The sequence below is a fragment of the Lepisosteus platostomus genome, chromosome 25, assembly GCF_059453375.1.
Source record: "Lepisosteus platostomus isolate fLepPlt1 chromosome 25, fLepPlt1.hap1, whole genome shotgun sequence".
Taxonomy (NCBI): domain Eukaryota; kingdom Metazoa; phylum Chordata; class Actinopteri; order Semionotiformes; family Lepisosteidae; genus Lepisosteus; species Lepisosteus platostomus.
Genome location: NC_142635.1, coordinates 2,506,297 through 2,533,184, shown reverse-complemented (window position 1 = coordinate 2,533,184; position 26,888 = coordinate 2,506,297). Strand labels below are relative to the sequence as shown.

Here is a 26,888-nt window from a genome sequence, read left to right as displayed (position 1 = left end):
AGAGAGGAGAGAGGAGCGTGTCAGAGCACAGGGACAGGAGAGAGAGGAGAGAGCAGTGTGTCAGAGCACAGGGACAGGAGAGAGAGGAGAGAGGAGTGTGTCAGAGCACAGGGACAGGAGAGAGAGGATGAGCAGCGTGTCAGAGCACAGGGACAGGAGAGAGAGGATGAGCAGCGTGTCAGAGCACAGGGACAGGAGAGAGAGGAGAGAGGAGCGTGTCAGAGCACAGGGACAGGAGAGAGAGGAGAGAGCAGCGTGTCAGAGCACAGGGACAGGAGAGAGAGGAGAGAGGAGTGTGTCAGAGCACAGGGACAGGAGAGAGAGGATGAGCAGCGTGTCAGAGCACAGGGACAGGAGAGAGAGGAGAGAGCAGCGTGTCAGAGCACAGGGACAGGAGAGAGAGGAGAGAGGAGTGTGTCATAGCACAGGGACAGGAGAGAGAGGAGAGAGGAGTGTGTCAGAGCACAGGGACAGGAGAGAGAGGAGAGAGGAGTGTGTCAGAGCACAGGGACAGGAGAGAGAGGAGAGTGTCAGAGCACAGGGACAGGAGAGAGAGGAGAGAGGAGAGTGTCAGGGCACAGGGACAGGAGAGAGAGGAGAGAGAGATGGGAGGGAGAGAGAGGGATGGTGTAAGGTCAGAAGACACATCTGTTCAGTGATGTAGAACAGAAGATTACTCCAGTAATCCAGAGGGAGGGATTAGGCAGAGCTAGCTGCTGCACACCGGCCCTGCACGGAGAGATTATCCCAGATTAGGCAAAAATCTGACGGAAAGACCATTTGCTCCCTGTATTGTTATTCCATGAAGCACACACGGAATTGTCTGGCCTTAAACACCCCACCTGTCCCGGAACGTTATCAGTCAGGTCTGTCGCCTCAACCAGCTCCTTTCTCTGCTCTCTGCCGCAGCGCAAACACACCAAGGAAAACCGACGACAAAGACGGCGATTTTATTTTCATTCCAGTTTATTTACAGGGAGCAACATCCATAAATACAAAAAGTCCTGACAGTATTATTAGTTGTTAAAGTTACAGATACAGTTCGACTCCACTGGAGCGGGTGACCCTGGTGGCTCTGTCAGCGTCCAGGGCTGGTCAGCTGTCTGTGATCCTTCAACTCTCTCTCAGTCTGGGTCTGTCTCAGTCAGGGTCTGCGTCTGGCTCTGCCAGTAAGGTCAGTCTGCGCGCGCGGTCTCGGTGTCGGTCAGAGGAAGCGTCTGCCTCCCAGTCTGGGCAGGAACAGGAAGTGCTGTGCCACCAGGCAGGAAATCGGTCCGTCGCTCAAAGTCATCCCCACGCCTGCGATTTACAGTAGTGGAGAACAAGCTTCCCGTCGCTGCCAAAGCACTGAAAGAGACCGAGAGAGCTGGGGTGAGGACACAGGCAAGCTAACAGCCAGCGGCTTAGATCACCCTGCAGCGCCCAGCTGGCAGCCCATCGCAGCCCAGCAGGAGTGAGCCCGCCCAGTACCTGGAGGGGAGACTGCGGGGAAAAACTAAGGCTGCTGCTGGAAGAAGTGTTAGTGGGGCCAGCAGGGGGCGCTCACCCTGTGGTCCATGTGGGTCCTAATGCCCCAGTATAGTGACGGGGACACTATACTGCAAACAGGTGCCGTCCTTCGGATGAGACGTAAAACCGAGGTCCTGACTCTCTGTGGTCATTAACAATCTCAGGGTGTTTCTCGAGAGGAGTAGGGGTGTTACCCCAGTGTCCTGGCCAAATTTCCCCCTGGCCTTTACCCATCATGGCCTCCTAATAACCCCCCTCTCTGAACTGGCTTCATCCCTCTGCTCTCCTCCCCACTGAGAGCTGGTGTGTGGGGAGCGGACTGGCGCATCATCCAGGTGGGGGTACACACTGGTGGTGGAGAGGAGAGCAGTCCTTCAGGGCGACAACAGCTAGGTGCAGGAATTTCGTTTGGTGAGCTCATTCAATACAAATACTTGGCTTAGAGCAACGGACAATATCAACCCAACCCATTTTCACATTCCATCCCAGACACACAACTGAACACAGAACTAACGAAACACAAACCAGCAATAAAGCAAAACACAAAACTATATTGCACAAAAACTCAAACAAAACCTCCTCATTTCCACCTGCAGCACTGTCACGCGGGTCCTGTCTTGAAGATTCTGCCCCAGAGGTTTATTCTGATGGGGAGGGGAGTGTGGTCAACAGGGGGAACAGGCTCAGACTGAGCCATGAGCGATCCATTCAACGAAAAGACCCCAGAATCACGTCATCGATATGCAAAAGCAGACACTCCAGATTCAATTAGAAAACTGGAAGCACTTACTTCAAAAAGGACACCGACTTCCTGGTCAGGAGAAGGGGCGAAAGACTGGTTAACGTAGATGAACTGGACAGAGAGACAGAGAGAGAAATGAGCTCAAATTCACAGCGAAGCGCAGACTACCTGCTCCTCTGTCTCACAGTCAGGATGTATTTTATACGTATTGTAATTACTGAGGGGACTATAACACCCTGTGTCCTGTGGTCAGTCTGTCTGTCTGTCGGTCAGCTCTCACCAGCTGCTCGTCCGGCTGCAGTTTGAGGAATTTCTTGATGAACTGCCCGAGAGCCTGCACCGTGCGGCCTCGCTCCACTGACCACTTCTTCGTCTTCATGATGGGCGTGTCTCCTACCGCCTTCAGCAGCACGTCAACTGTAGAGAGACACACTGACCATCAGCACAGGACACTACAGCACAGAGACACTGACTGACTGACTGGACACTACAGCACAGTGACCCTGACTGACTGACTGGACACTACAGCACAGAGACACTGACTGACTGGACACTACAGCACAGTGACCCTGACTGACTGGACACTACAGCACAGAGACACTGACTGACTGGACACTACAGCACAGTGACCCTGACTGACTGACTGGACACTACAGCACAGAGACACTGACTGACTGAACACTACAGCACAGAGACACTGACTGACTGGACACTACAGCACAGAGACACTGACTGACTGGACACTACAGCACAGTGACCCTGACTGACTGACTGGACACTACAGCACAGAGACACTGACTGACTGACTGGACACTACAGCACAGAGACACTGACTGACTGACTGGACACTACAGCACAGAGACACTGACTGACTGACTGGACACTACAGCACAGAGACACTGACTGACTGACTGGACACTACAGCACAGAGACACTGACTGACTGGACACTACAGCACAGAGACCCTGACTGACTGACTGACTGGACACTACAGCACAGTGACCCTGACTGACTGACTGACTGGACACTACAGCACAGAGACACTGACTGACTGACTGGACACTACAGCACAGAGACACTGACTGACTGGACACTACAGCACAGTGACACTGACTGACTGACTGGACACTACAGCACAGAGACACTGACTGACTGACTGGACACTACAGCACAGTGACCCTGACTGACTGACTGGACACTACAGCACAGAGACACTGACTGACTGGACACTACAGCACAGAGACCCTGACTGACTGACTGACTGGACACTACAGCACAGTGACCCTGACTGACTGACTGACTGGACACTACAGCACAGAGACCCTGACTGACTGACTGGACACTACAGCACAGAGACACTGACTGACTGGACACTACAGCACAGTGACAATGACTGACTGACTGGACACTACAGCACAGTGACCCTGACTGACTGACTGGACACTACAGCACAGAGACACTGACTGACTGGACACTACAGCACAGAGACCCTGACTGACTGACTGACTGGACACTACAGCACAGTGACCCTGACTGACTGACTGACTGGACACTACAGCACAGAGACCCTGACTGACTGACTGGACACTACAGCACAGAGACACTGACTGACTGGACACTACAGCACAGTGACACTGACTGACTGACTGGACACTACAGCACAGTGACCCTGACTGACTGACTGGACACTACAGCACAGAGACACTGACTGACTGGACACTACAGCACAGTAACACACTGTGAGACAGAGGTAATACAAATATAGTGACCGGATACTGTACTTGACTTATAAAATAAAATTACTACTTTAATAAATAAATGGATGGTAATTCAAGCCAAATTCCAATCATTGTCACTAAAAGAAACACGCTTGGTATAAATTACCCCTTAATAGAATGAATAAAGAATACGTAACAATTGTAAATATTGAATATTTGCTTCCACGAGATCCCGCCCCACTCATCCGGCCGAGGCCTCTGATTGGTTCATTGATGCACCCTCTGCTTTCCCGTTGGCTAATGCTGCTGTCAGTCAATCTCATGAACGCGATATTTCCGGAAACGCACTTAGAGACTTCAGGAGCCTAAACACCAAACGTCCTTAACCATAAAAAACAACAAGAAACAGTCTGAAAATAAAGGAGCATTTACTTTTTTTCTTTTCGTCGCTGATCATCGTCTCTTCCGTCTGAAGCGGTGCGGAGGAAGAGTCCTCTTCAGGTTTCGGACTTTCCACAGCAGGCTCGGCGCTGTCCGCCATCTTGACTGTGGGCGGAACTGGAGGGCCGTCCCCTGGTGCAGAGCGAGAGTGACGCTGTTGGCCGGGAACTTCCGGTGCCTCTAAAGTCACATCCAGTACAACTCCTCATAGATTTTGTATTATAAATAAAGTTAAAGAGATATCGTTTAAAATTATTCATAAGTTTTATCCAGTTAAATTAGTACTCTCTAAATTTAAGCACGAGCAGGGTGATCTGTGTGTTTCTTGTCGGGATGAAAAGGAATTTTTGGTGCACTTATTTATTTGTGAGGTGTCGGTTTGTGAAGTTGTTTTGGACGGACTTGCAGTTTTGTTTGCAGGCAGTTAAAGGTGTTTTTTAGATTGAAGGATTTTGATATTTTATTGTATTGTTTAATAGAAAATTTGGATAAAGATCATTTACTTATAGTAAATTTATTAATCATTCTTGGTCAATTTCACATCCATAAATCCAAAGAGACTTTTGAGGTGGAGCTGAAACACTATTTAAATTCTATTAAAAATAAGAAATAATAAAGCAAGGAAAACACACGGTATATGTAAAAAATACAATTTAATCACATAACTTACTTATTACCTCTGGCGGTTAATTGTTTATTTTTCTGTTTGTGTTTGTTCTCTTGTACTTATTTTGATCCTCTGGTTGTATTTGTATTTGTTAATTCTTTATACATTTAATAAAAAAATCTTTTAAAAAAATAAAATAAAGCCACATCCAGTATTTTCAGAAATTTATTTTTTATATTTATTGTTAAAAAATTACATAAACGAAAAACATGTTGGAAAACATCTTACACACTTTCTTTTTTTAACTTGTGTTGTCTATATAATGTGTGCTGTTTTACAGCGCTTTGATTAAAGTTGTCCAGACAACTTTAGCAGTTTACATAGAGTCCTCATGTGGTGATTATTGCATTTGTATTTTTATTTTCACACCATGCAAGAACGGTAAAATCCAGAAAGTCAGTACTGACAGAGATAAGACTGCCTTTGATCAAACTCACCACTTTCTCGGGAACAGCGTCAGAGAATGTGGCGTATTCCCGAGGGGCAACTGGACTCTGGAATCAACCCTGAAATTCAGAGAAAGTCAATAATAAACCCACAACTTTCCACCTAACTACATCTAAATCTCACACCCCGTCTGAAAGAATATACCTTTATCTTTGTATAATGGCTTTGTTATTTCATATGTAGTATGTATGTGGTAAGAAATTATGCTTATATAAATGTGAACGCTGGATAACTTTACTTAGATTAAAATTACACCTTAACAGAAAGTCCAGATCACCTATATTTTAAAGACCTGTTTGGGAATCATATATTGTAAGATATTGTAGCGCTACAATATGTTTGTTCGTATTATAATTTCGAATCCAGGTAATTCAGACGGTTATATCCGAGATACAAAAAGTTCAGCGAAGTTTCTTTTTTAAAAAGTTTTTATTCAAACATCATAAACACAAAAAGGATACAAAAGATTAAACCAGATACAGAAATAGACACACTTCACAGCCAGAGGACTTCACACTAATAAAAGCTGAAAATTAAGCTTTTTACATATTTCCGTTATATGTCTTGCCTTTTAATTCTTTACATTTCGAACAGAATTTAAATTAAAAAAGGAACTATACCTTAAAAGCATTAGAGCATGTTTAGTAAAGTTTCTGATGGCAATAAAGGCTCGGGTTTTAAGCACTACAGTTGTCCCAGTTTTGCCCAAAACAGCTACGGGGCTTCACTTGCCACAAAGACGCCCGTTTTGATGACGTAGAGGGGAGGCTCCGCACGTGGAGCCGCAGTAGCCAATCAGACTCCAGGAAATGACAGGAAGTAGGGAGCGCGCTTCGTGAGTGGCCCTGTCGGCGCCACAGCTCCTCCCACCGCTGACAACGGCACAGTCCTTCCGTCGCAGGTGAGAGTGTGGTGCCCAACCGGGTTTTGCTTTTTCATTTTTATTTAAAATATTAATCGTTTTATGAAATTACCAAATGCATGGTATAGAACAGAGTGTAGTAAACCATCTAACAAAATCAGCTGGTCGTGTGCAGGTGGAAACTAGCCCGTGTCTTTGGTGACCTAGAGATCGGGTGACAGCGAGAGAGTTCATTTACATTAGCGATGGTTTGATTTATCAGCAGGAATGCACCTGTTGCAGTTATCATCCGTTAGCAGATAATTCACTGGAGGATCTCAAGCAGATCGTCTGAAACGAAGCCACGTTTACGACCTGTTCCACGCTCCCACCGCGCTTTGTGTACAGTAGCACTCGGTTTTCAGTGCGTTTCAGCTCGAGTCCTCTGGGTTGTGCTTCCCTGCTGGTTCTGCGCGTCCCCTGGCAGACTCTGCCCGTGTCTTTGTCCCCTCGTCGTCCTCTCTGATCAAGACTTCAGGTCGGTCCGTTCAGCCCATCAGTGCAGAACTTCATCTGGGTCCAGAGCAGCAACAGCTGTCAATGAACTGCTGGAACAAATATCCAGTCAGGATTAATGCCCAAAACTGTGCTACTTGGACAAAACCAAGTCCAGTCATTTCGTGTATTAACCCCTCTGTCTCTCGGGGTGCCTGTGTGCAGGACCCCCTCGGTCTCTCGCTCAGCGATGTCAGTGGGCCGGCTCGCCGTGAGGGGCTCTGTGCTCCTGCTGTGTGACATGCAGGAGAAGTTCAGACCCAACATTGTTCACTTCAGCAACATCGTGAGCAACGCCGCCCGTCTGCTGCAGGTACTGTTCACATCTATATCCACCTGTCTCACTCAGAGCGTCCAGGCAGTCAGTGTCTCTGTGCTGTAGTGTCCAGTCAGTCAGTCAGGGTCTCTGTGCTGTAGTGTCCAGTCAGTCAGTCAGGGTCTCTGTGCTGTAGTGTCCAGTCAGTCAGTCAGGGTCACTGTGCTGTAGTGTCCAGTCAGTCAGTCAGCCTTACTGTGCTGTAGTGTCCAGTCAGTCAGTCAGTGTCTCTGTGCTGTAGTGTCCAGTCAGTCAGTCAGTGTCACTGTGCTGTAGTGTCCAGTCAGTCAGTGTCTCTGTGCTGTAGTGTCCAGTCAGTCAGTCAGGATCTCTGTGCTGTAGTGTCCAGTCAGTCAGGGTCACTGTGCTGTAGTGTCCAGTCAGTCAGTCAGTCAGGGTCACTGTGCTGTAGTGTCCAGTCAGTCAGGGTCACTGTGCTGTAGTGTCCAGTCAGTCAGTCAGTCAGTGTCCCTGTGCTGTAGTGTCCAGTCAGTCAGTGTCTGTATTGATCTCTCTCAGGCCTGCCGTATTCTGGGGGTCACCCCTGTGGCGACAGAACAGTACCCGAAGGGGCTGGGCCCCACGGTGCCGGAGCTCGGCTTGGGCGACCTCCGCACCTTCTCCAAGACCACCTTCTCCATGCTGGGGGCCCCGGGGGTGGAGCAGGAGCTGGCAGGGGTGCAGAGAGCCCTGCTGTGCGGGATAGAGACGCAAGCCTGCATCGCGGTGAGCCTCCGCGCATGACCGCCACTGTAGCTGCGAAGGAGGTGCTGCTGCCACCTGCCCACAGCACCTCTCCGTCTCCTTCTCCTCAGTGCACGACCTTCGACCTGCTGGAGAGGGGGATCGAGGTGCACGTTGTAGCCGATGCCGTCTCTTCCAGGAGGTATGACTGAGCTGATCGCTCCCGGATCACAGAGCCACCTGGTTTCCTGTCTGCGGGCTGCAGTGCCCGCGGAGAAACCGATTCTCCGAGTCCACCGATTCATCTGTCCATCTGGGAGCATCATGTGTCCCCTTCCTATACTTGTCTGTCCCTGGGCAGTGAGTAAAACCTGCAGTGGATCAGACTGCTGTGCACTGGGAGTCTGACTGACTGCACTGTCACACCTGGAGCGGATCAGACTGCTGCGCACTGGGAGTCTGACTGCACTGTCACACCTGGAGCAGATCAGACTGCTGCGCACTGGGAGTCTGACTGCACTGTCACACCTGGAGCGGATCAGACTGCTGCGCACTGGGACTGTAACAACACTGCAACACCTGGAGCGGATCAGACTGCTGCGGTCTGCAGTCTGATCCGCTGCAGGTCTTACAGCCTGTCTGTCTTCCTGCTGACCTTCTGTCTGCTCTCCCAGTCAGGTCGACCGCCTCTTCGCCCTGGCGCGGCTCCGGCAGAGTGGGGCGTACCTCACCACCGTAGAGGGCGCCGTTCTCCAGCTGGTCCAGGACGCTGCGCACCCCCGATTCAAAGAGGTAACCCCAACAGTACCAGCCCTCGCCCCTCTGACACCAAGACTTCACACCGGAGCACAAGCCCTTCCTGCGGTGGTTAGGGCTGTACCGACCCACGACTGCATGAACACGACAACACACACAGCCCAGCTCCCAGTCCAGCCAGTCCAGCCAGTCCAGCTCCCAGTCCAGTCTGTCCAGTCAGTCCAGTCTGTGTCTCTCTCCCTCTCAGGTCCAGAAGCTCCTGGCTCACCCCTCCCCCGACACCGGCCTGCTGTCCTTCTTCGAGCGATGAAAGATGACCATCACCATCATCACTCCGTCCCCCCCAGAGAGCCGCCGTCCTGTACCTCTCCCTCAATAAACAGAGCGATCTCCCACCTGTCTCGCGGCCTCTCTGTCACAGCTGCCGAGTCATTGAGAGGATTCACGCGGCCGTCGGTGCAGTAGAGTGAGCTTCTCCAGTCCGTCCTCAGATGACGAGGGACAAACTGATTGCGATTATGCACAGCGGCCAAAATATTAGCCCCCCCCCCCGTGTCACTTCCTGTTCAACATGGCCGACAGGCAGCTCTCCCCTGGGCGGCGAGACTCTGCAGGCTCGCGATCTCTCCCCCCCTGCCCGGAGTCGGCGGTCAGACTGCTGGACACGCGGCGCCCGGGATCGGCTGGAAACAAACACAGCTGACAGGACGCCCCGCCCCCCCCACACACAGAGACAGGCAGACGCAGGCATAGGGAGTCCCAGGGCGCTTTTATTACAGGTGAGGCTGGACAGCGAGAGCCGCTGGACAGCGAGAGCCGCTGGACAGGGGCCGGCGAGAGCAGAGGTCACTCAGATCTTTCCAGGGAAGCTTCCATCTGCCAGCTGCTCATCCCACTTGGAGACCTGCGGCCACAGACAGAGGATTACTGAACACGCTCGGCTCCCAGCACTGAGCGCGTCTGCGCTGTGTCACTGAACACGCTCGGCTCCCAGCACTGACGGCGTCTGCGCTGTGTCACTGAACACGCTCAGCTCCCAGCACTGACGGCGTCTGCGCTGTGTCACTGAACACACCCGACTCCCAGCACTGACGGCGTCTGCGCTGTGTCACTGAACACGCCCGGCTCCCAGCACTGAGCGCGTCTGCACTGTGTCACTGAACACGCCCGGCTCCCAGCACTGAGCGCGTCTGCGCTGTGTCACTGAACACGCTCGGCTCCCAGCACTGAGCGCGTCTGCGCTGTGTCACTGAACACGCTCGGCTCCCAGCACTGAGCGCGTCTGCGCTGTGTCACTGAACACGCTCGGCTCCCAGCACTGAGCGCGTCTGCGCTGTGTCACTGAACACGCTCGGCTTCCAGCACTGAGCGCGTCTGCGCTGTGTCACTGAACACGCCCGGCTCCTAGCACTGAGCGCGTCTGCGCTGTGTCACTGAACACGCCCGGCTCCCAGCACTGAGCGCGTATTAATAATAATAATAATAATAATAATAATAATAATTCTTACACTTCTATAGCGCTTTTCTGGACACTCCACTCAAAGCGCTTTACAGGTAATGGGGATCCCCTCCACCACCACCAGTGTGCAGCCCCACCTGGATGATGCGACGGCAGCCATAGTGCGCCAGAACGCTCCCTACACAGCAGACAGTATTAGACACATCAGTGTTGGACAGCTGTACTTACCCAGCTCATGGGACACATGCTCTTGAAGACGCGCTGGTACCACTGACAGGGACTAACGTCCTGGCCCTTGGCTGTCAGAGCCTTGTTGCACCTGTGGAAGTCTGAGAGGAGGGGGAGATCTGTTAGACTCCAGAGGGTCTCGGGCAGAGACGGCCACAGGCCAGGGGGGCGACAGAGAGCCAGATGAGGCACAGGGGGGGTGGGGTGTGCCGGTCAGCACTTACCCAAGTAGTTCTGGAAGCAGTTGCGTGTCTGGTTGGTGTTGGGGAAGCGGGCGTCGAAGGGAGCTGTCCTGTAGTTCTTTATCTTCTCCTGAACTGCTTCTGCCATCCTGACTGCAGTCTGTGACTCTTCCAAATCAGTCCTGTAACACACACAATATCACCACACACTCCACTACACTACCATTACACCACATACCACTACTGTTCAACAGTACAGGATCAACACACACTGATACAGCACTAACACACACAGGGACAATATCAACACACTGATACAGTACTAACACACACAGGGACAATATCAACACACTGATACAGTACTAACACACACAGGGGACAGTACTAACACTGATACAGTACTAACACACACAGGGACAATATCAACACACTGATACAGTACTAACACACATAGGGGACAGTACTAACACACACAGGGACAATATCAACACACTGATACAGTACTAACACACACAGGGACAATACTAACACACACAGGGGACAGTACTAACACACACAGGGGACAGTACTAACACACACAGGGACAGTACTAACACTGATATAGTACTAACACACACAGGGACAGTACTAACACACACAGGGGACAGTACTAACACACACAGGGGACAGTACTAACACACACAGGGACAGTACTAACACACACAGGGGACAGTACTAACACACACAGGGGACAGTACTAACACACTGATACAGTACTAACACACACTGATTCAGTACTAACACACACTGATTCAGTACTAACACACACTCCCCCGTCTCCTGTATTCCTAACAACACTGATTCCCCATGAGCCGCTGCAGGCCGGAGCGAGCCGGACAGGGAGCCCTGATCCCAGTTTCTCACACCGCTCACTGTCCCGAACACACAACCGTCTTCACGAAACTCGCTCCCTTCCGGAATTACGCCGTACAGAAACACACCAGCGAGAACACGGTGTCAAAAGCCAATGATATGTCGGCCCTCTTATAACTTCTATTTTTTTTTATAACATATTTTAGTCTGAAACCCGGCCTACCTTAGTGTTCACAGCTCGCTCAGCTCAGCGGTGTCCTTTCCTGAAGGATGACCGCGCGCTCGGCATGCCGGGATACTGGCGGAGGAGGAGGGGGGGGAGGTGCATGCTGGGATACTGCGGGGCAGAACTGACTAAGCGGCCGGGCTGTGAGGGGCGGAAGCTGGTTGTGCTAGAATGTGCCGGCTGTTTTGTTCCAAACACGCATCACCGTTCTTGCCAAGACGTCCTGCCTGCCGCTCATTCTTTCTCTAATGTCATTAAAGCTGCCAGGAACGCTTGAAGCTGGTTAAGAGCGAGGTTGCACTGCTTTACGCAAAGGGCTGTGGGAGTGTGGAGCAGGCTGGCTGGCCACAGACCAGAGCTAATACACTGTCCTCTTTGAAGAAATGGCTGGATGAGATCTGCAGCGCAGCTGGCTGAGCAGTTTCTTACCCCCTCCTATCCCAGCAAGCAACGGGCACAAGGTGTGGCACAGCCTGGACAGGACACCAGTCCCTCGCAGGGCAGGCCCACACACACACACACACACACACACACACACCAGGGCCAGTTTTCCCAGAAGCCACAGCACTGGACCCACGCGAACACTGAGAGAACATGCAGACTCCACACACACAGCACCCCGGGAATCGAACCCGGGGCTCCAGTGCTGTCGCAGTGCTGCCCTCCCTGTTCCTCATTCCCACCGGCTGCGTGTGTCCCTGCCCCTCTCTCCAGCACAGCGTCCCGCTCTCCGACACCCACACTCGGCTCACAGCACTGGAAACAAAGAGCAGAAATATTTTTCCCTTTTCTTCATTTCCTGTCAGCCGCGTCCTGCTCAGAGCAGGTCAGAGGTCACACACGTCCACAGCTCCATCTTTCTTTCCTTTCTGTTGCACACAGCACTTCCTGTTTCCTCTTTTCAGCAAAATAATGAAATTCAGGCACATCTAAAGGACTAAAATAGCTACGTAGTGTCACAGTCCAGTCAGTCCAGTCCAGCCTGGAGAGTCTCAGACTGCTCTGTCAGTGTCAGTGGAGTCTGATTATAATCCCAGTGAAGAACTAGTCCAGCTCCCAGTCCAGTCAGTCCAGTCCAGCCTGGAGAGTCTCAGACTGCTCTGTCAGTGTCAGTGGAGTCTGATTATAATCCCAGTGAAGAACTAGTCCAGCTCCCAGTCCAGTCAGCCCAGTCCAGCCTGGAGAGTCTCAGACTGCTCTGGCAGTGTCAGTGGAGTCTGATTATAATCCCAGTGAAGAACTAGTCCAGCTCCCAGTCCAGTCAGTCCAGTCCAGCCTGGAGAGTCTCAGACTGCTCTGGTAGTGTCAGTGGAGTCTGATTATAATCCCAGTGAAGAACCAGTCCAGCTCCCAGTCCAGTCAGTCCAGTCCAGCCTGGAGAGTCTCAGACTGCTCTGGCAGTGTCAGTGGAGTCTGATTATAATCCCAGTGAAGAACTAGTCCAGCTCCCAGTCCAGTCAGTCCAGTCCAGCCTGGAGAGTCTCAGACTGCTCTGTCAGTGTCAGTGGAGTCTGATTATAATCCCAGTGAAGAACTAATCCAGCTCCCAGTCCAGTCAGCCCAGTCCAGCCTGGAGAGTCTCAGACTGCTCTGGCAGTGTCAGTGGAGTCTGATTATAATCCCAGTGAAGAACTCGTCCAGCTCCCAGTCCAGTCAGTCCAGTCCAGCCTGGAGAATCTCAGACTGCTCTGGCAGTGTCAATGGAGTCTGATTATAATCCCAGTGAAGAACTAGTCCAGCTCCCAGTCCAGTCAGTCCAGTCCAGCCTGGAGAGTCTCAGACTGCTCTGTCAGTGTCAGTGGAGTCTGATTATAATCCCAGTGAAGAACCAGTCCAGCTCCCAGTCCAGTCAGTCCAGTCCAGCCTGGAGAGTCTCAGACTGCTCTGTCAGTGTCAGTGGAGTCTGATTATAATCCCAGTGAAGAACCAGTCCAGCTCCCAGTCCAGTCAGTCCAGTCCAGTCTGGAGAGTGTCAGACTGCTCTGTCAGTGTCAGTGGAGTCTGATTATAATCCCAGTGAAGAACTAGTCCAGCTCCCAGTCCAGTCAGCCCAGTCCAGCCTGGAGAGTCTCAGACTGCTCTGGCAGTGTCAGTGGAGTCTGATTATAATCCCAGTGAAGAACTCGTCCAGCTCCCAGTCCAGTCAGTCCAGTCCAGCCTGGAGAGTCTCAGACTGCTCTGGCAGTGTCAGTGGAGTCTGATTATAATCCCAGTGAAGAACTAGTCCAGCTCCCAGTCCAGTCAGTCCAGTCCAGCCTGGAGAGTCTCAGACTGCTCTGTCAGTGTCAGTGGAGTCTGATTATAATCCCAGTGAAGAACTAGTCCAGCTTCCAGTCCAGTCAGTCCAGTCCAGCCTGGAGAGTCTGACTGCTCTGTCAGTGTCAGTGGAGTCTGATTATAATCCCAGTGAAGAACTAGTCCAGTTTCCAGTCCAGTCAGTCCAGTCCAGCCTGGAGAGTCTGACTGCTCTGTCAGTGTCAGTGGAGTCTGATTATAATCCCAGTGAAGAACTAGTCCAGCTCCCAGTCCAGTCAGTCCAGTCCAGCCTGGAGAGTCTCAGACTGCTCTGTCAGTGTCAGTGGAGTCTGATTATAATCCCAGTGAATCACTAGTCCAGCTCCCAGTCCAGTCAGCCCAGTCCAGCCTGGAGAGTCTCAGACTGCTCTGGCAGTGTCAGTGGAGTCTGATTATAATCCCAGTGAAGAACTAGTCCAGCTTCCAGTCCAGTCAGTCCAGTCCAGCCTGGAGAGTCTGACTGCTCTGTCAGTGGCAGTGGAGTCTGATTATAATCCCAGTGAATCACTAGTCCAGCTCCCAGTCCAGTCAGCCCAGTCCAGCCTGGAGAGTCTCAGACTGCTCTGGCAGTGTCAGTGGAGTCTGATTATAATCCCAGTGAAGAACTCATCCAGCTCCCAGTCCAGTCAGTCCAGCCTGGAGAGTCTCAGACTGCTCTGTCAGTGTCAGTGGAGTCTGATTATAATCCCAGTGAAGAACTAATCCAGCTCCCAGTCCAGTCGGTCTCAGCGTCACAGCTCCGGGCTATCGGCCCCCCTGTCCCCCCCCAGCCCCCTGCTGCTCAGGATATAGGTGTTGTCCCAGCTGGTGGAGGAAGGAAGCTCTCTGATGGAGAACAATGGAGCTGAGGCTCTATCTACAGCCCCTGCAGGAACTGCAGCTCAGAGGCGCAGAGAGACACAGGCTCTTCCTCGCTCAGCATGTAACCCAGGAGCTGCTGCTGGAAACACTCGGATCTCGTCCCCGGATCGGCAGCGCAGCCTCTTCATCTTGCTTTCCCTGCCACAAGAGAGGATCGGACCCAAGCGCCGGGAGTCCGCCAGGGTGAGTCCGATCGCGAACATCTTCCTCCTCCTCCTCCTCCTCCTCTCCGTCGCCCTCGTCGTCCTCGGCGTCCGGAAGGGGGAAACCGGGGGCTGGTCGGGACTGGGCAGTCGGGCAGGGCCTGCCAGCGGGGAGGCCGTGCCGCTGGAGAGGAGGGCCGATCGGGCCGGGGCCGGACCCAGGGTGCGTGTCTCAGGGCCTCCCTCAGGGCCCAAGCGGTCGGCCGCTGTGCCACGCCCACCAGATTCGAACCCGCCGCCCCCCGGGACTGGCAATAACCTGGACCCAGAGTCACCAGCGGCACAGGGCCTCTGGAACAGCCGGTAACATCTGACGATACTGGTGTTACTGGGGCTGCTTACAAGGAAGACAAATCTAAAGCCCGGAGTGGATCAGCCCTCTCACCCTTGCCCTGGCGCTGTGTCCTGGCCTGTCGTCCCAGATGCTCTCCGAGGAGAAGAAGGAGGGCAGCCCGCGGTTCCGGAAGCTGCACTTCCCCGTCGGGCTGTGGATCAACTCCCCCCGGAAGCAGATCGCTAAACTGGGCCGGCGGTGGCCAAGTGCTGGGTCTGTCAGGTACTGCATCCCTCTGGATCGGTGTCTGTCCCTCTGTGTGTCCCTCTGGATCGGTGTCTGTCCCTCTGTGTCTCTCTGGATCGGTGTCTGTCTCTCTGTGTGTCCCTCTGGATCGGTGTCTGTCCCTCTAAGTGTCCCTCTGGATCGGTGTCTGTCCCTCTGAGTGTCTCTCTGGATCGGTGTCTGTCTCTCTGTGCGTCCCTCTGGATCGGTGTCTGTCCCTCTGTGTGTCCCTCTGGATCGGTGTCTGTCCCTCTGAGTGTCTCTCTGGATCGGTGTCTGTCTCTCTGTGCGTCCCTCTGGATCGGTGTCTGTCCCTCTGAGTGTCTCTCTGGATCGGTGTCTGTCCCTCTGTGTGTCTCTCTGGATCGGTGTCTGTCCCTCTGAGTGTCTCTCTGGATCGGTGTCTGTCCCTCTGCGTCTCTCTGAATCGGTGTCTGTCCCTCTGAGTGTCTCTCTGAGCGTCTCTCTGGATCGGTGTCTGTCCCTCTGAGTGTCTCTCTGGATCGGTGTCTGTCCCTCTGCGTCTCTCTGAATCGGTGTCTGTCCCTCTGAGTGTCTCTCTGAGCGTCTCTCTGGATCGGTGTCTGTCCCTCTGCGTCTCTCTGGATCGGTGTCTGTCCCTCTGTGTCTCTCTGGATCGGTGTCTGTCCCTCTGCGTCTCTCTGGATCGGTGTCTGTCCCTCTGTGTCTCTCTGGATCGGTGTCTGTCCCTCTGTGTCTCTCTGGATCGGTCTCTGTTCCCCTGAGTCTCTCTGGATCAGTGTCTGTCCCTCTGAGTGTCTCTCTCTCTCTGTATCTGTCTCTGTGTGTGCCTCAGTCTGGATATCGGGGTGCTGTGTCTTCACTCACTGTGTCAGTTTTGATATCGGGGTGCTGTGTCTTCACTCACTGTGTCAGTCTTGATATCGGGGTGCTGTGTCTTCACTCACTGCCTCAGTCTGGATATCGGGGTGCTGTGTCTTCACTCACTGCCTCAGTCTTGATATCGGGGTGCTGGGTCTTCACTCACTGTGTCAGTCTGGATATCGGGGTGCTGTGTCTTCACTCACTGCCTCAGTCTGGATATCGGGGTGCTGTACCCCCAGGTCCACCACGAGCTCCGACGCCGTCTCCCTGGGCGACGCTGCGGCCGCCGCCCCCCCCGCCTCCTCCGCGCCCCCCCTCGCCCTCTCCCTCTCCCTCTCCACGCCCTCCCTCTCCCCGGCCCCCTCCAACCCCCCCTCCTTCCTGCGGCCCCGGCCGGCAGCCGCGCACCCCCAGTCCCGGGCCAAGCGCCTGTCCCACCTCTTCCTGCGGGGGCGCTCCAACAGCGACCGCGAGCGGGGCCCGGGGGGCGACCGCGAGCGGGGGGCCGAGAAAGACAGGGAGCCCCCGGGGCTCATCAAGGTCTACGGCGACGCGCTGTCCACCGGCGCCAACTACAGGAGCGTGCTGGCGACCGCGGACTCCTCCGCGCGGCAGCTGATCTGCCACGTCATCACGCGCTACACCGAGAGAGAGCGGGACGCCGACACGGAGGGGGAGGACGGAGGTGAGTCCAGCACACGTGAGAGCGGGCGGGAGGGGGGAACTACATTTACCACAATGCACCGGGAACCGCAACCGTTGGCAAAGGATCATGGGCAATGTAGTCTTGATCTCGGGCAGTAGGCTTGTAGGAAACTACAAAATGATAAAGAATGATAAAGACATGTAAGCCAGTCTTTCCCCACGTCACAACGGTTTCGCTGCGATCCTCTTGATGCGTCAGAGAGCAAAGGGAAGTCAGGGGCGGGACTGAAAATGAGAGTCGTCCAGCAGTGCCGCCCCCTGCAGGACAGGGTGGGGAAGTGCAGGCCCGGGTGAACCCCGAGACAGGCCGCGGGAGCCTGCGCTAACCCCGCCTCTTCCGCGCCCCTGTACCAGCGGCCCGCAGGAAGCCCAGCCCGGAGGACTTCGTGCTGTGCGACGTGGTGGGCAGGCCCCTGCCCGGGCCCGCGGGGGGCATCGACTGGCAGGCCAAGTGCCGCAGGGGCGTGGCCTCCTGGGAGCGCCCCCTGCTGCTGCTGGACATGTGGAGGCCGAAGGAGGGCTACGAGCGGCGCTTCGAGATCCGGCGCCGGGAGGAGTACGAGCAGGAGGAGAGAGAGAGGGAGGCGCAGAGGGACAGGGAAGGCGCCGGCTACACAGGTGGGGAAACTGGGAAACCCGCGGCGGCTCGTGCCGGCAGGCAGCCGGGCTCGGCTCAGGGCTCCCAGCACACTGCTGTCGCGCACAGATCCGGGCGCAGAGGCGCGCGAGGAGAGCACAGTGCTCCTGGGAAGTGTAGTTTACTGTAAAAGTGGTTGTGGGAAGTGTAGTGCATCGCAGAGTGGTCATGGGATGTGTAGTCCTGTGCAAAGTGCTCATGGGATGTGTAGTCCTGTGCAAAGTGGTCATGGGATGTGCTGGGTGCTGGGAGAGAAAGACGCAAACAAGTAAGATGTCAAGATGAATTAAAAGCAATCTGAGAATGGAGTGAGGCGCAGGCATAGCTGGGCACCTGTGAAAAGATTTTAAAAACTCTTTACCATGGGGCTGCTGATGATGATGATGATTACTGTTAATCCCAGGGGTGAGGTGGCGTCGCCATCGCATCGCCTCGGGGGGCGGGGCCGACAGCGGGCGGGGCCCGATCGAGCGGGGGGCGGACCTGAGGCGCAGCATCAGCGACATGAACCTGAGCCTGCGGCGCCGCCAGGGCCACCAGCTCGCCAACGACAGCCTGCAGGACAGCGGGCCGGGCAGCCCGGGCCGGAAGGACATCATGAGCATGATCGAGACGGACCAGGGCGAGGTGAGGGCTGGGGGGCCGCGGGGGGCGGGGCAGCATCGCTGATGTGGGCTCACGGCTGACCTCTCCCACAGCCCCGGGGGCCGCAGGTCAGCCCCGAGGAGCAGGCGGGAGCTCGGGAGGAAGAGGCTGCGAACTCTGACCTGGAAAGGATGTCCCAGAGTCTCATTCTGCCCCCTGCTCACTGCCCATACTTCCTGCTGCTGCAGGGGTACGACCAGAGCAAGGTAACCTGACACCCTGACACACTGACCGACTGACACTCTGACACCCTGACACACTGACTGACACACTGACACTCTGACACATTGTCCTACTAACACCCTGACGCACTGATGCACTGACACACTGACACACTGACTGACTGACACTCTGACACACTGACACACTGACTGACACACTGACTGACACTCTGACACACCGACACACTGACTGACACACTGACTGACTCACACTCTGACACTCTGACACAGTGACAAAGTGACACTCTGACTGCCTCACACTCTGACACAGTGACACTCTGACTGACTCACACTCTGACACTCTGACACAGTGACACAGTGACACTCTGACAGACTCACACTGACACAGTGACACACTGACACTCTTACTGACTCACACAGTGACACAGTGACACTCTGACAGACTCACACAGTGACAGAGTCACACTCTGACACTCTGACACTCTTACTGACTCACACTCTGACACAATGACACAGTCACACTCTGACACTCTTACTGACTCACACTCTGACACTCTGACACATTGACACAGTGACACAGTGACACTCTGACACTCTGACACAGTGACACAGTGACACTCTGACAGACTCACACAGTGACTGACTCACACTCTGACACAGTGACACTCTGACACTGACTCCCTTACCTGTGTCCCGCCGCAGGACTTTGTGCTGTACATCATGTCAGGGCACGCGCACGTGTTCGGCCGGCTGCTGGGCACGCGGGAGAGGGCCGGGCCGGAGCGCGACCGGGCGCGTGACCGCGAGAGGGAGAGGGCGGGGAAACGCAGGAAGCCCCTGAAGGTCGACACCTTCCTCTCCGCCCCCGACCTGCTTCCTCGACACCTGTTGGTCCGCAGAGACTCCGCCCTCTCTGGCCACGCCCACCCGGCCTCAGGTGATTGACAGCTCCGGTGTCCGCCTGCCTGGCTGCGGGGAGCAGGCCCTCTGCTAACAGCCCCTCTCTCTCTCGCCCAGACTCCCACCCCTCGGCCCCCAGCCCCGCCCTCGTCCGGCCCTTCCGGGGGGCGGCCGTGACCCACAACGGCGCCGAGCTCTACCGGGAGGCCGAGCTGAGGCCCGGCGACCTGCTGGGCCTGGGCCAGCACTTTGTCTTCCTGTACCGCGACCCCCGGGTCGTGCCGGCCCCGCCCCTCTCGCTGGCGCTGCCGTGGCAACGGGCCCTGTCCCTGGCTCCGCCCTCAGGGCCGCCCTGCTGCCCCGGAGCTTTAACAGACAGACAGGAGGCTCTGAGGGAGTACCTGGGCTCTCCGGACCCAGTGCTGAGGTTCCTGCCCAAGCACATCGATGCATTACTGCAGGTACCTACTACATCCACGTCTGTATTAATCTCTGTGTGTGAGGAGTGTCTCTGGGGTCTGTATTAGGGTCTGTATTAATCTCTGTGTGTGAGGAGTGTCTCTAGGGTCTGTATTAGGGTCTGTATTAATCTCTGTGTGTGAGGAGTGTCTCTGGGGTCTGTATTAGGGTCTGTATTAATCTCTGTGTGTGAGGAGTGTCTCTAGGGTCTGTATTAGGGTCTGTATTAATCTCTGTGTGTGAGGTGTGTCTCTAGGGTCTGTAGTAGGGTCTGTATTAATCTCTGTGTGAGGAGTATCTCTAGGGTCTATATTAGGGTCTGTATTAATCTCTGTGTGTGAGGAGTGTCTCTAGGGTCTATATTAGGGTCTGTATTAATCACTGTGTGTGAGGAGTGTCTCTAGGGTCTGTATTAGTGTCTGTATTAATCTCTGTGTGTGAGGAGTGTCTCTAGGGTCTGTATTAGGGTCTGTATTAATCTCTGTGTGTGAGGAGTGTCTCTAGGGTCTATATTAGGGTCTGTATTAATCTCTGTGGGTGAGGAGTGTCTCTAGGGTCTGTATAAGGGTCTGTATTAATCCCTGGGTGTGAGGAGTGTCTTTAGTTTCTATATTATACTCTCTCTCCCACAGGAGATTATTTCTAAGAATTCTTCTCCTGACTCTGGAGGCGGTGCCTTGGCACCTGCATACCTCCTGTCAATCATGATAGACCACACCTCCAAGCAGCTTGATCCCGTCCTCCTGCCCCAGGTTCTCCTGAAGACAGCCAATCACATCAAAGCGATCGCCTGGGTGAGTCTCTCACCTCGGCTGTCCAGCGGTGCTCGTGGACCTGTCTGCCGCTCCCTCTCCAGTACCTGCACTTCTCCTTCCTTCGCTGTCACTCGTGCTCTCTGGGTGCGGCTAGTGCTGTCTGTCAGTCAGGCACCGCATTAACCCTCTCCTCTCCGCCTCTCTCTCAGGACAAGATCAAGGAGTTTGGAGACAAGCACCCCGCCGAGAAGTAAGATCTCCTCCTCCGTCCTCTCTCCAGTGTTGTGCGTGTGGCCGCGCTGTTGTGAAAGTACCGAAATCGCTCTTTCCTGTGTCCTGCAGTCCAGCGGAGGGGGCAGAACTGAGTGCGCCCAGCATTAAGGAAGTGGCCTCTGACCTCCGGCCCCTGATGTTCTGGATGTCCAACGCCACTGAGCTGCTGAACTTCTTCCAGGTCAAAGTGGAGGAGATGGAGCATGAGTGGGAGTTTGAAGGTGAGGCAGGACAGTGTCGTCCAGCAGCAGTACCTGTGGTAGGAGTATGAGGGCAGACGTCTGTTGCTTTAGTAACCAGTGGCAAGAGGTACATTTGCAGTGGTAGATTGTTCACATGCAACATGCGAACTCCACACAGACAGTACCCCGGGAATCGAACCCGGGGCCTCGGTATTGGCAGTATTCGCATGTGACACCCTTGCTCTTGGGTGGGGAAACATATCTACCACCCGCCCGATCAGCCAGAGGAGCCGAACAGACTCCTGGCGTTTGGCTTGCCATTGGACCCTGTAACCTGTCAATCCCCCTGTGCTCCCGCCCCCAGCACCCGGAGACCCCGCCCTCTCCGCCGACCTGGACACCTGCGCCGAGGCCCTGGCGCTGCTTGATGACGTCATCATGTACACCTTCCAGCAGTGCGTCTACCACCTCACCAAGGTGAGCCACTGAAGCCTGGAGCCCGTCCTCTGTGAGGAGGCTTTCAGTAAATGCTGCTGCCACCATGTGGACGGCCATCGTCACTGCAGCCTCTGGTAAAGGGTGCTGCCACCTAGAGTCTGGAGCCTGTCACTGCAGCCTCCTATAAATAGTGCTGCCATTCCGCGCAGAACTGACCTCTCCTTCCCGCCCACAGACACTGTACTCCCTGCTGCCGGCTCTCCTGGACACCAATCCCTTCTCCACAGCGCCCGGCGGAGACGGGCGGGACGAGCAGGAGGGGGAGGGCGCCGAGGGCGACGTGTCGGCGCTGCCGCGGCCCGTGGCCGGCCTGCTGGACGTGTACCGGCGCTCCCTCGCCCTCACGCGCAACGCCCTCCTGCCCCCGGCCCTCACCTCCCAGACATTCGGCTACCTGTTCTTCTTCACCAACACGTCCCTGCTGAACACCCTGCTGGAGAGAGGTGAGAGAGAGGAGAGAGGAGAGAGAGGGGAGATAGGGGGGAGAGAGAGAGGGGAGAGAGAGAGGGGAGAGAGAGGAGAGAGAGAGGAGAGAGAGGGGAGATAGAGGGGAGAGAGAGGGGAGATAGAGGGGAGAGAGAGAGGAGAGAGAGTGGAGAGAGAGGTGAGAGAGAGGTGAGAGAGAGGGGAGAGAGAGGGGAGAGAGGGGAGAGAGAGGGGAGATAGGGGGGAGAGAGAGGGGAGAGAGAGGAGAGAGAGAGGAGAAAGAGGAGAGAAGGAGACACTGCAGAGCTCATCCAGTCAGAACACCAATCCCTCTCTCTGGTCCACTCCTCCTGTCTCAGGCTCCAGCTCCGAGGGCCTGTTCTCCTGGTCTCGAGCAGTGCAGATCCGGACCAATCTGGACCTGGTTCTGGACTGGCTGCAGGGGGCGGGGCTCGGCGACATCGCCACCGAGTTCCTGCGCAAGCTGTCCGTCACCGTCAACTTCCTGTGCGTCCCTAAGACCCGCCTCATCCAGGTGCGTGGAGCCGTCGCCCGACCGCGGACACTCTGCCTGGCGGGGAGCCAGTGATCTGTGAATAACCCCCCCTCACACCCTCTTCCAGTCCTCCTGGTCCAGCCTCCAGCAAGACAACCCCTTGCTGAGTCCCGCCCAGCTGAACCACCTGCTCCAACACTACAGGCTGGGACCCGCCAGAGTGACACCCACAGCCTGGACTCCGCCCCCCGACACTGACCTCAGCGCAGGTGAGGACAGGCAGGGCGCCAGTAACTAGACATCACCCCTCTAGGACCAGGACTGAGGACTCAGGGTTCAACACTCAGACTGACTGACTGATGGGTTTGAGATACAGCACAGAGACACTGACTGACTGGACACTACAGCACAGAGACACTGACTGACTGGACACTACAGCACAGAGACACTGACTGACTGGACACTACAGCACAGTGACCCTGACTGACTGGACACTACAGCACAGAGACACTGACTGACTGGACACTACAGCACAGTGACCCTGACTGACTGACTGGACACTACAGCACAGAGACACTGACTGACTGGACACTACAGCACAGTGACCCTGACTGACTGACTGGACACTACAGCACAGTGACCCTGACTGACTGACTGGACACTACAGCACAGAGACACTGACTGACTGGACACTACAGCACAGTGACCCTGACTGACTGACTGGACACTACAGCACAGAGACACTGACTGACTGGACACTACAGCACAGTGACCCTGACTGACTGACTGGACACTACAGCACAGAGACACTGACTGACTGACTGGACACTACACACAGTGACACTGACTGACTGGACACTACAGCACAGTGACCCTGACTGACTGACTGGACACTACAGTACAGTGACACTGACTGACTGGACACTACAGCACAGAGACACTGACTGACTGACTGGACACTACAGCACAGAGACCCTGACTGACTGGACACTACAGCACAGAGACACTGACTGACTGACTGGACACTACAGCACAGTGACCCTGACTGACTGACTGGACACTACAGCACAGTGACACTGACTGACTGACTGGACACTACAGCACAGAGACACTGACTGACTGGACACTACAGCACAGAGACACTGACTGACAGACTGGACACTACAGCACAGTGACCCTGACCGACTGACTGGACACTACAGCACAGAGACACTGACTGACTGGACACTACAGCACAGAGACACTGACTGACTGACTGGACACTACAGCACAGTGACACTGACTGACTGACTGACTGGACACTACAGCACAGTGACCCTGACTGACTGACTGGACACTACAGCACAGAGACACTGACTGACTGGACACTACAGCACGGAGACACTGACTGACTGACTGGACACTACAGCACAGAGACACTGACTGACTGAATGGACACTACAGCACAGTGACACTGACTGACTGGACACTACAGCACAGAGACACTGGCTGACTGACTGGACACTACAGCACAGAGACACTGACTGACTGACTGGACACTACAGCACAGTGACCCTGACTGACTGACTGGACACTACAGCACAGAGACACTGACTGAACAAACCTTTTAACTAATTTTTAACTGGAGCTCCTCGTGCTTCTGACACTTTCACCCAATCAGATATCTTTGAGAGCTTCATGGACCACCCGCCTCTCATCCTGCCCAATGAGCCGCCCCAGCTCGACCTCTCCCAGCCCATCCCCAGCCCCGAGCTGCAGCAGGAAGTGACACGCCTGCGGAGCTTCCTCTGGGGGCTGGACCAGGATGAGCTCCCAGCCAATCAGAGAACGCGCCTCTAAGGATTGGCCAAGAAAGATCTTGTCAACCAATCAGGTGTGTTGGAGGTCAGCCAATGCGAATACAAGGGGAATACCCAGGACGAAACCAAGCCCAGGAGCTTAAATTAATACTTTCATGGCTCCTGTTATACCATAGTATGACATTATATTGTAATGTACAAAATAGTATTTCAAAAGTAGTACTCGTGTGGAAAATACAATATCTAAACTTGGAAATCTATATGTGTTCTTCTTTCTTTTATTCAATAAATCACCCTTATTACTAAAGCCGTGTTGCTTGTCTTTAAAGTTTTTCAAGCGAGTTGTACCAGGCCGTACCGAGCCGTTTTCACACGAGAATTCAGGAGCAATACTGAATAATACGTTCAAGTCAGGAGCAGCGTCGAGAGAAGGAATGGTTTATGAAAAGAAAAAGGAAACACAACGTTTCGGCCGTGGGGCCTTCTTCGGTGTTTCCTTTCTGCTCTTTTCAGCGTGGAATAAACCTGTACTTGTTCTGCCATAATAAATAATAATAATAATAATAATAATAATAATAATAATAATAATAACGTTCCGCGGAGGCGGCTGCAGTGACGCCCTCTGGCCGCACGGGGGCAGCAGCGCGCAGAGGCCGGCTCCGCTGTCCGCCGGCTGAGCGCGGGGGTGGCCGAGTCTGCACATTCTCAAATGAGTCTTCTGTGGGGGGGATTTCCCGGGAATCCCACGCCTTGTTTATAACCCTCGCGGCGTGCAATATCGACCGCTCCACGAGACCCGGACTGCTGTGAATGAGAGCCGCGGGTGTTCGCGCAGGAAGGCGGCTGTCCGGCTGGTCAGTTCGAGCGGGATGAACACGGTTTATCTCCCGCGGCGCTGTTTTCGGCTCTGCCCGTCCGGCTAATAAAAACACCGGGGCTTGATTCGAGTGGAAAACACGGCTTCTCTGTCTGGAGACACTGTTTTCAAACACGTGTTGTTGGCTTCTCTTCCTGCCAGTGCGACACGGTGACTTTCCGGCCTCAGGAAAATCACTCTCCCAGGATAAAGGAGTGACCGCGCACCTGACACCTTCTGTAAAGCCCCTTTCGTGAGAAACCGAGGGATAGGAAGAGGAAACAAAACACAAACCTGTAGACAGTCCGAACAATGCAGTTGCACAAGCACACAGCCCGTCACTGGCCCCTGTGACTGCGTCAGGACAGAAATACACAGCGAGCGGCCGTTCCCAAGGTGCACCAGAGCCAACACACACACACATAGCTGAGGGACACACACACACACATAGCTGAGACTGAGGGACACACACACACAGCTGAGACTGAGGGACACACACACAAACACACATAGCTGAGACTGAGGGACACACACACACAAACACACATAGCTGAGACTGAGGGACACACACACACACGGCTGAGACTGAGGGACACACACACATACACACACACATACAGCTGAGACTGAGGGACACACACACACACAGCTGAGACTGAGGGACACACACACAAACACACATAGCTGAGACTGAGGGACACACACACGGACGCACACACAGCTGAGACTGAGGGAAAAACACACACACACAGCTGAGACAGACAGACACACAGCTGAGACAGACAGACACACACACACAGCTGAGAAAGAGACACACACACACAGCTGAGACAGAGGGACAGACACACACAGCTGAGACAGAGAGGCACACAGCTGAGACTGAGGGACACACAGCTGAGACAAAGGGACAGACACACACAGCTGAGACCGAGGGACACGCAGCTGAGACAAAGGGACAGACACACACAGCTGAGACCGAGGGACACGCAGCTGAGACAAAGGGACAGACACACACAGCTGAGACCGAGGGACACGAAGCTGAGACAAAGGGACAGACACACACAGCTGAGACCGAGGGACACGCAGCTGAGACAAAGGGACAGACACACACAGCTGAGACCGAGGGACACGCAGCTGAGACAAAGGGACAGACACACACAGCTGAGACCGAGGTACACGCAGCTGAGACAAAGGGACAGACACACACAGCTGAGACCGAGGGACACGCAGCTGAGACAAAGGGACAGACACACACAGCTGAGACCGAGGGACACGCAGCTGAGACAAAGGGACAGACACACACAGCTGAGACCAAGGGACACGCAGCTGAGACAAAGGGACAGACACACAGCTGAGACCGAGGGACACGCAGCTGAGACAAAGGGACAGACACACACAGCTGAGACCGAGGGACACGCAGCTGAGACAAAGGGACAGACACACACAGCTGAGACCGAGGGACACGCAGCTGAGACAAAGGGACAGACACACACAGCTGAGACCGAGGGACACGCAGCTGAGACAAAGGGACAGACACACAGCTGAGACAGGACTGACAGGGCTGGCTGGGAATTCAGTAACAGAAGTATTCAGGAGCCCAGTTATTTCCTGGAGATGTTGGGGTGTAAAGGCTACTGTAAAGCACAAAAAGCTGTTTCCCCAGCATGTGCATCTCGCTGTGTGTTCAG

At 54.4% G+C, this 26,888-nt stretch overlaps 4 protein-coding genes and 1 long non-coding RNA gene across 9 annotated transcripts; 2 read left to right on the top strand and 3 right to left on the bottom strand.

Annotated features, from left to right (window-relative positions):
• Positions 1–948: 948 nt before the first annotated feature.
• Positions 949–6,269, bottom strand: atg12 (ATG12 autophagy related 12 homolog (S. cerevisiae)). Its single transcript, XM_088619784.1, has 6 exons — positions 6,145–6,269; positions 5,515–5,583; positions 4,402–4,542; positions 2,532–2,668; positions 2,300–2,362; positions 949–1,347 (listed from the first exon to the last, which is right to left on the bottom strand). The coding sequence occupies exons 3-6, from the start codon at positions 4,508–4,510 to the stop codon at positions 1,288–1,290; spliced, it is 369 nt and encodes a 122-aa protein (XP_088475910.1). The 5' UTR covers positions 4,511–4,542; positions 5,515–5,583; positions 6,145–6,269; the 3' UTR covers positions 949–1,287.
• Positions 6,270–6,347: 78 nt separating this feature from the next.
• isoc2 (isochorismatase domain containing 2) lies at positions 6,348–9,071 on the top strand. Of its 5 annotated transcripts, none has more exons than XM_088619780.1 (6): positions 6,348–6,425; positions 7,086–7,233; positions 7,756–7,962; positions 8,052–8,122; positions 8,595–8,712; positions 8,924–9,071. In XM_088619780.1, the coding sequence occupies exons 2-6, from the start codon at positions 7,111–7,113 to the stop codon at positions 8,984–8,986; spliced, it is 582 nt and encodes a 193-aa protein (XP_088475906.1). In that variant the 5' UTR covers positions 6,348–6,425; positions 7,086–7,110; the 3' UTR covers positions 8,987–9,071. The 5 variants fall into 5 exon arrangements, 4 of the variants coding, with proteins under 4 accessions (XP_088475906.1, XP_088475905.1, XP_088475908.1 ...); XM_088619779.1 differs by having other exon boundaries at positions 6,407–6,425; positions 6,801–7,233; XM_088619782.1 differs by lacking the exon at positions 6,348–6,425 and adding an exon at positions 6,432–6,903.
• Positions 9,072–9,426: 355 nt separating this feature from the next.
• Positions 9,427–11,782, bottom strand: cox6b2 (cytochrome c oxidase subunit 6B2). The gene is made up of 4 exons (XM_088619785.1): positions 11,621–11,782; positions 10,588–10,727; positions 10,364–10,464; positions 9,427–9,580 (listed from the first exon to the last, which is right to left on the bottom strand). The coding sequence occupies exons 2-4, from the start codon at positions 10,691–10,693 to the stop codon at positions 9,527–9,529; spliced, it is 261 nt and encodes an 86-aa protein (XP_088475911.1). The 5' UTR covers positions 10,694–10,727; positions 11,621–11,782; the 3' UTR covers positions 9,427–9,526.
• Positions 11,783–14,746: 2,964 nt separating this feature from the next.
• On the top strand, positions 14,747–24,651 carry rasip1 (Ras interacting protein 1). The gene is made up of 16 exons (XM_088619775.1): positions 14,747–14,962; positions 15,405–15,538; positions 16,627–17,072; positions 17,447–17,710; positions 18,133–18,356; positions 18,428–18,580; positions 19,259–19,493; positions 19,574–19,917; positions 20,548–20,709; positions 20,880–20,920; positions 21,013–21,164; positions 21,490–21,602; positions 21,799–22,066; positions 22,409–22,584; positions 22,673–22,814; positions 24,206–24,651. The coding sequence occupies exons 1-16, from the start codon at positions 14,747–14,749 to the stop codon at positions 24,382–24,384; spliced, it is 3,249 nt and encodes a 1,082-aa protein (XP_088475901.1). The 3' UTR covers positions 24,385–24,651.
• Positions 21,061–25,771, bottom strand: LOC148640548 (uncharacterized). Its single transcript, XR_015930329.1, has 3 exons — positions 25,495–25,771; positions 21,780–22,620; positions 21,061–21,197 (listed from the first exon to the last, which is right to left on the bottom strand). It is a non-coding gene; the product is annotated as an uncharacterized LOC148640548 (long non-coding RNA).
• Positions 25,772–26,888: the final 1,117 nt, after the last annotated feature.

What these genes read in the sequence shown, in the direction of transcription:
- atg12 (XM_088619784.1), bottom strand. Translation starts at nt 4,510, where the DNA reads ATGGCGGACAGCGCCGAGCCTGCTGTGGAAAGTCCGAAACCTGAAGAG. An exon ending in CAGCGACGAAAAGAAAAAAA is followed by an intron (nt 2,669 to 4,401) that starts GTAAATGCTCCT and finishes GTCTCTCTACAG; the next exon opens with TTGACGTGCTGCTGAAGGCG. An exon ending in AAGTCGGTGTCCTTTTTGAA is followed by an intron (nt 1,348 to 2,299) that starts GTAAGTGCTTCC and finishes GGTCTCTTTCAG; the next exon opens with TGCTTTGGCAGCGACGGGAA.
- isoc2 (XM_088619779.1), top strand. Translation starts at nt 7,000, where the DNA reads ATGCCCAAAACTGTGCTACTTGGACAAAACCAAGTCCAGTCATTTCGT. An exon ending in AGACGCAAGCCTGCATCGCG is followed by an intron (nt 7,963 to 8,051) that starts GTGAGCCTCCGC and finishes CCTTCTCCTCAG; the next exon opens with TGCACGACCTTCGACCTGCT. An exon ending in GATGCCGTCTCTTCCAGGAG is followed by an intron (nt 8,123 to 8,594) that starts GTATGACTGAGC and finishes CTGCTCTCCCAG; the next exon opens with TCAGGTCGACCGCCTCTTCG.
- cox6b2 (XM_088619785.1), bottom strand. Translation starts at nt 10,693, where the DNA reads ATGGCAGAAGCAGTTCAGGAGAAGATAAAGAACTACAGGACAGCTCCC. An exon ending in CTGCTTCCAGAACTACTTGG is followed by an intron (nt 10,465 to 10,587) that starts GTAAGTGCTGAC and finishes CCCTCCTCTCAG; the next exon opens with ACTTCCACAGGTGCAACAAG. An exon ending in GCATGTGTCCCATGAGCTGG is followed by an intron (nt 9,581 to 10,363) that starts GTAAGTACAGCT and finishes CTGTGGCCGCAG; the next exon opens with GTCTCCAAGTGGGATGAGCA.
- rasip1 (XM_088619775.1), top strand. Translation starts at nt 14,747, where the DNA reads ATGGAGAACAATGGAGCTGAGGCTCTATCTACAGCCCCTGCAGGAACT. An exon ending in CCAAGTGCTGGGTCTGTCAG is followed by an intron (nt 15,539 to 16,626) that starts GTACTGCATCCC and finishes CTGTACCCCCAG; the next exon opens with GTCCACCACGAGCTCCGACG. An exon ending in CGACACTGACCTCAGCGCAG is followed by an intron (nt 22,815 to 24,205) that starts GTGAGGACAGGC and finishes TCACCCAATCAG; the next exon opens with ATATCTTTGAGAGCTTCATG.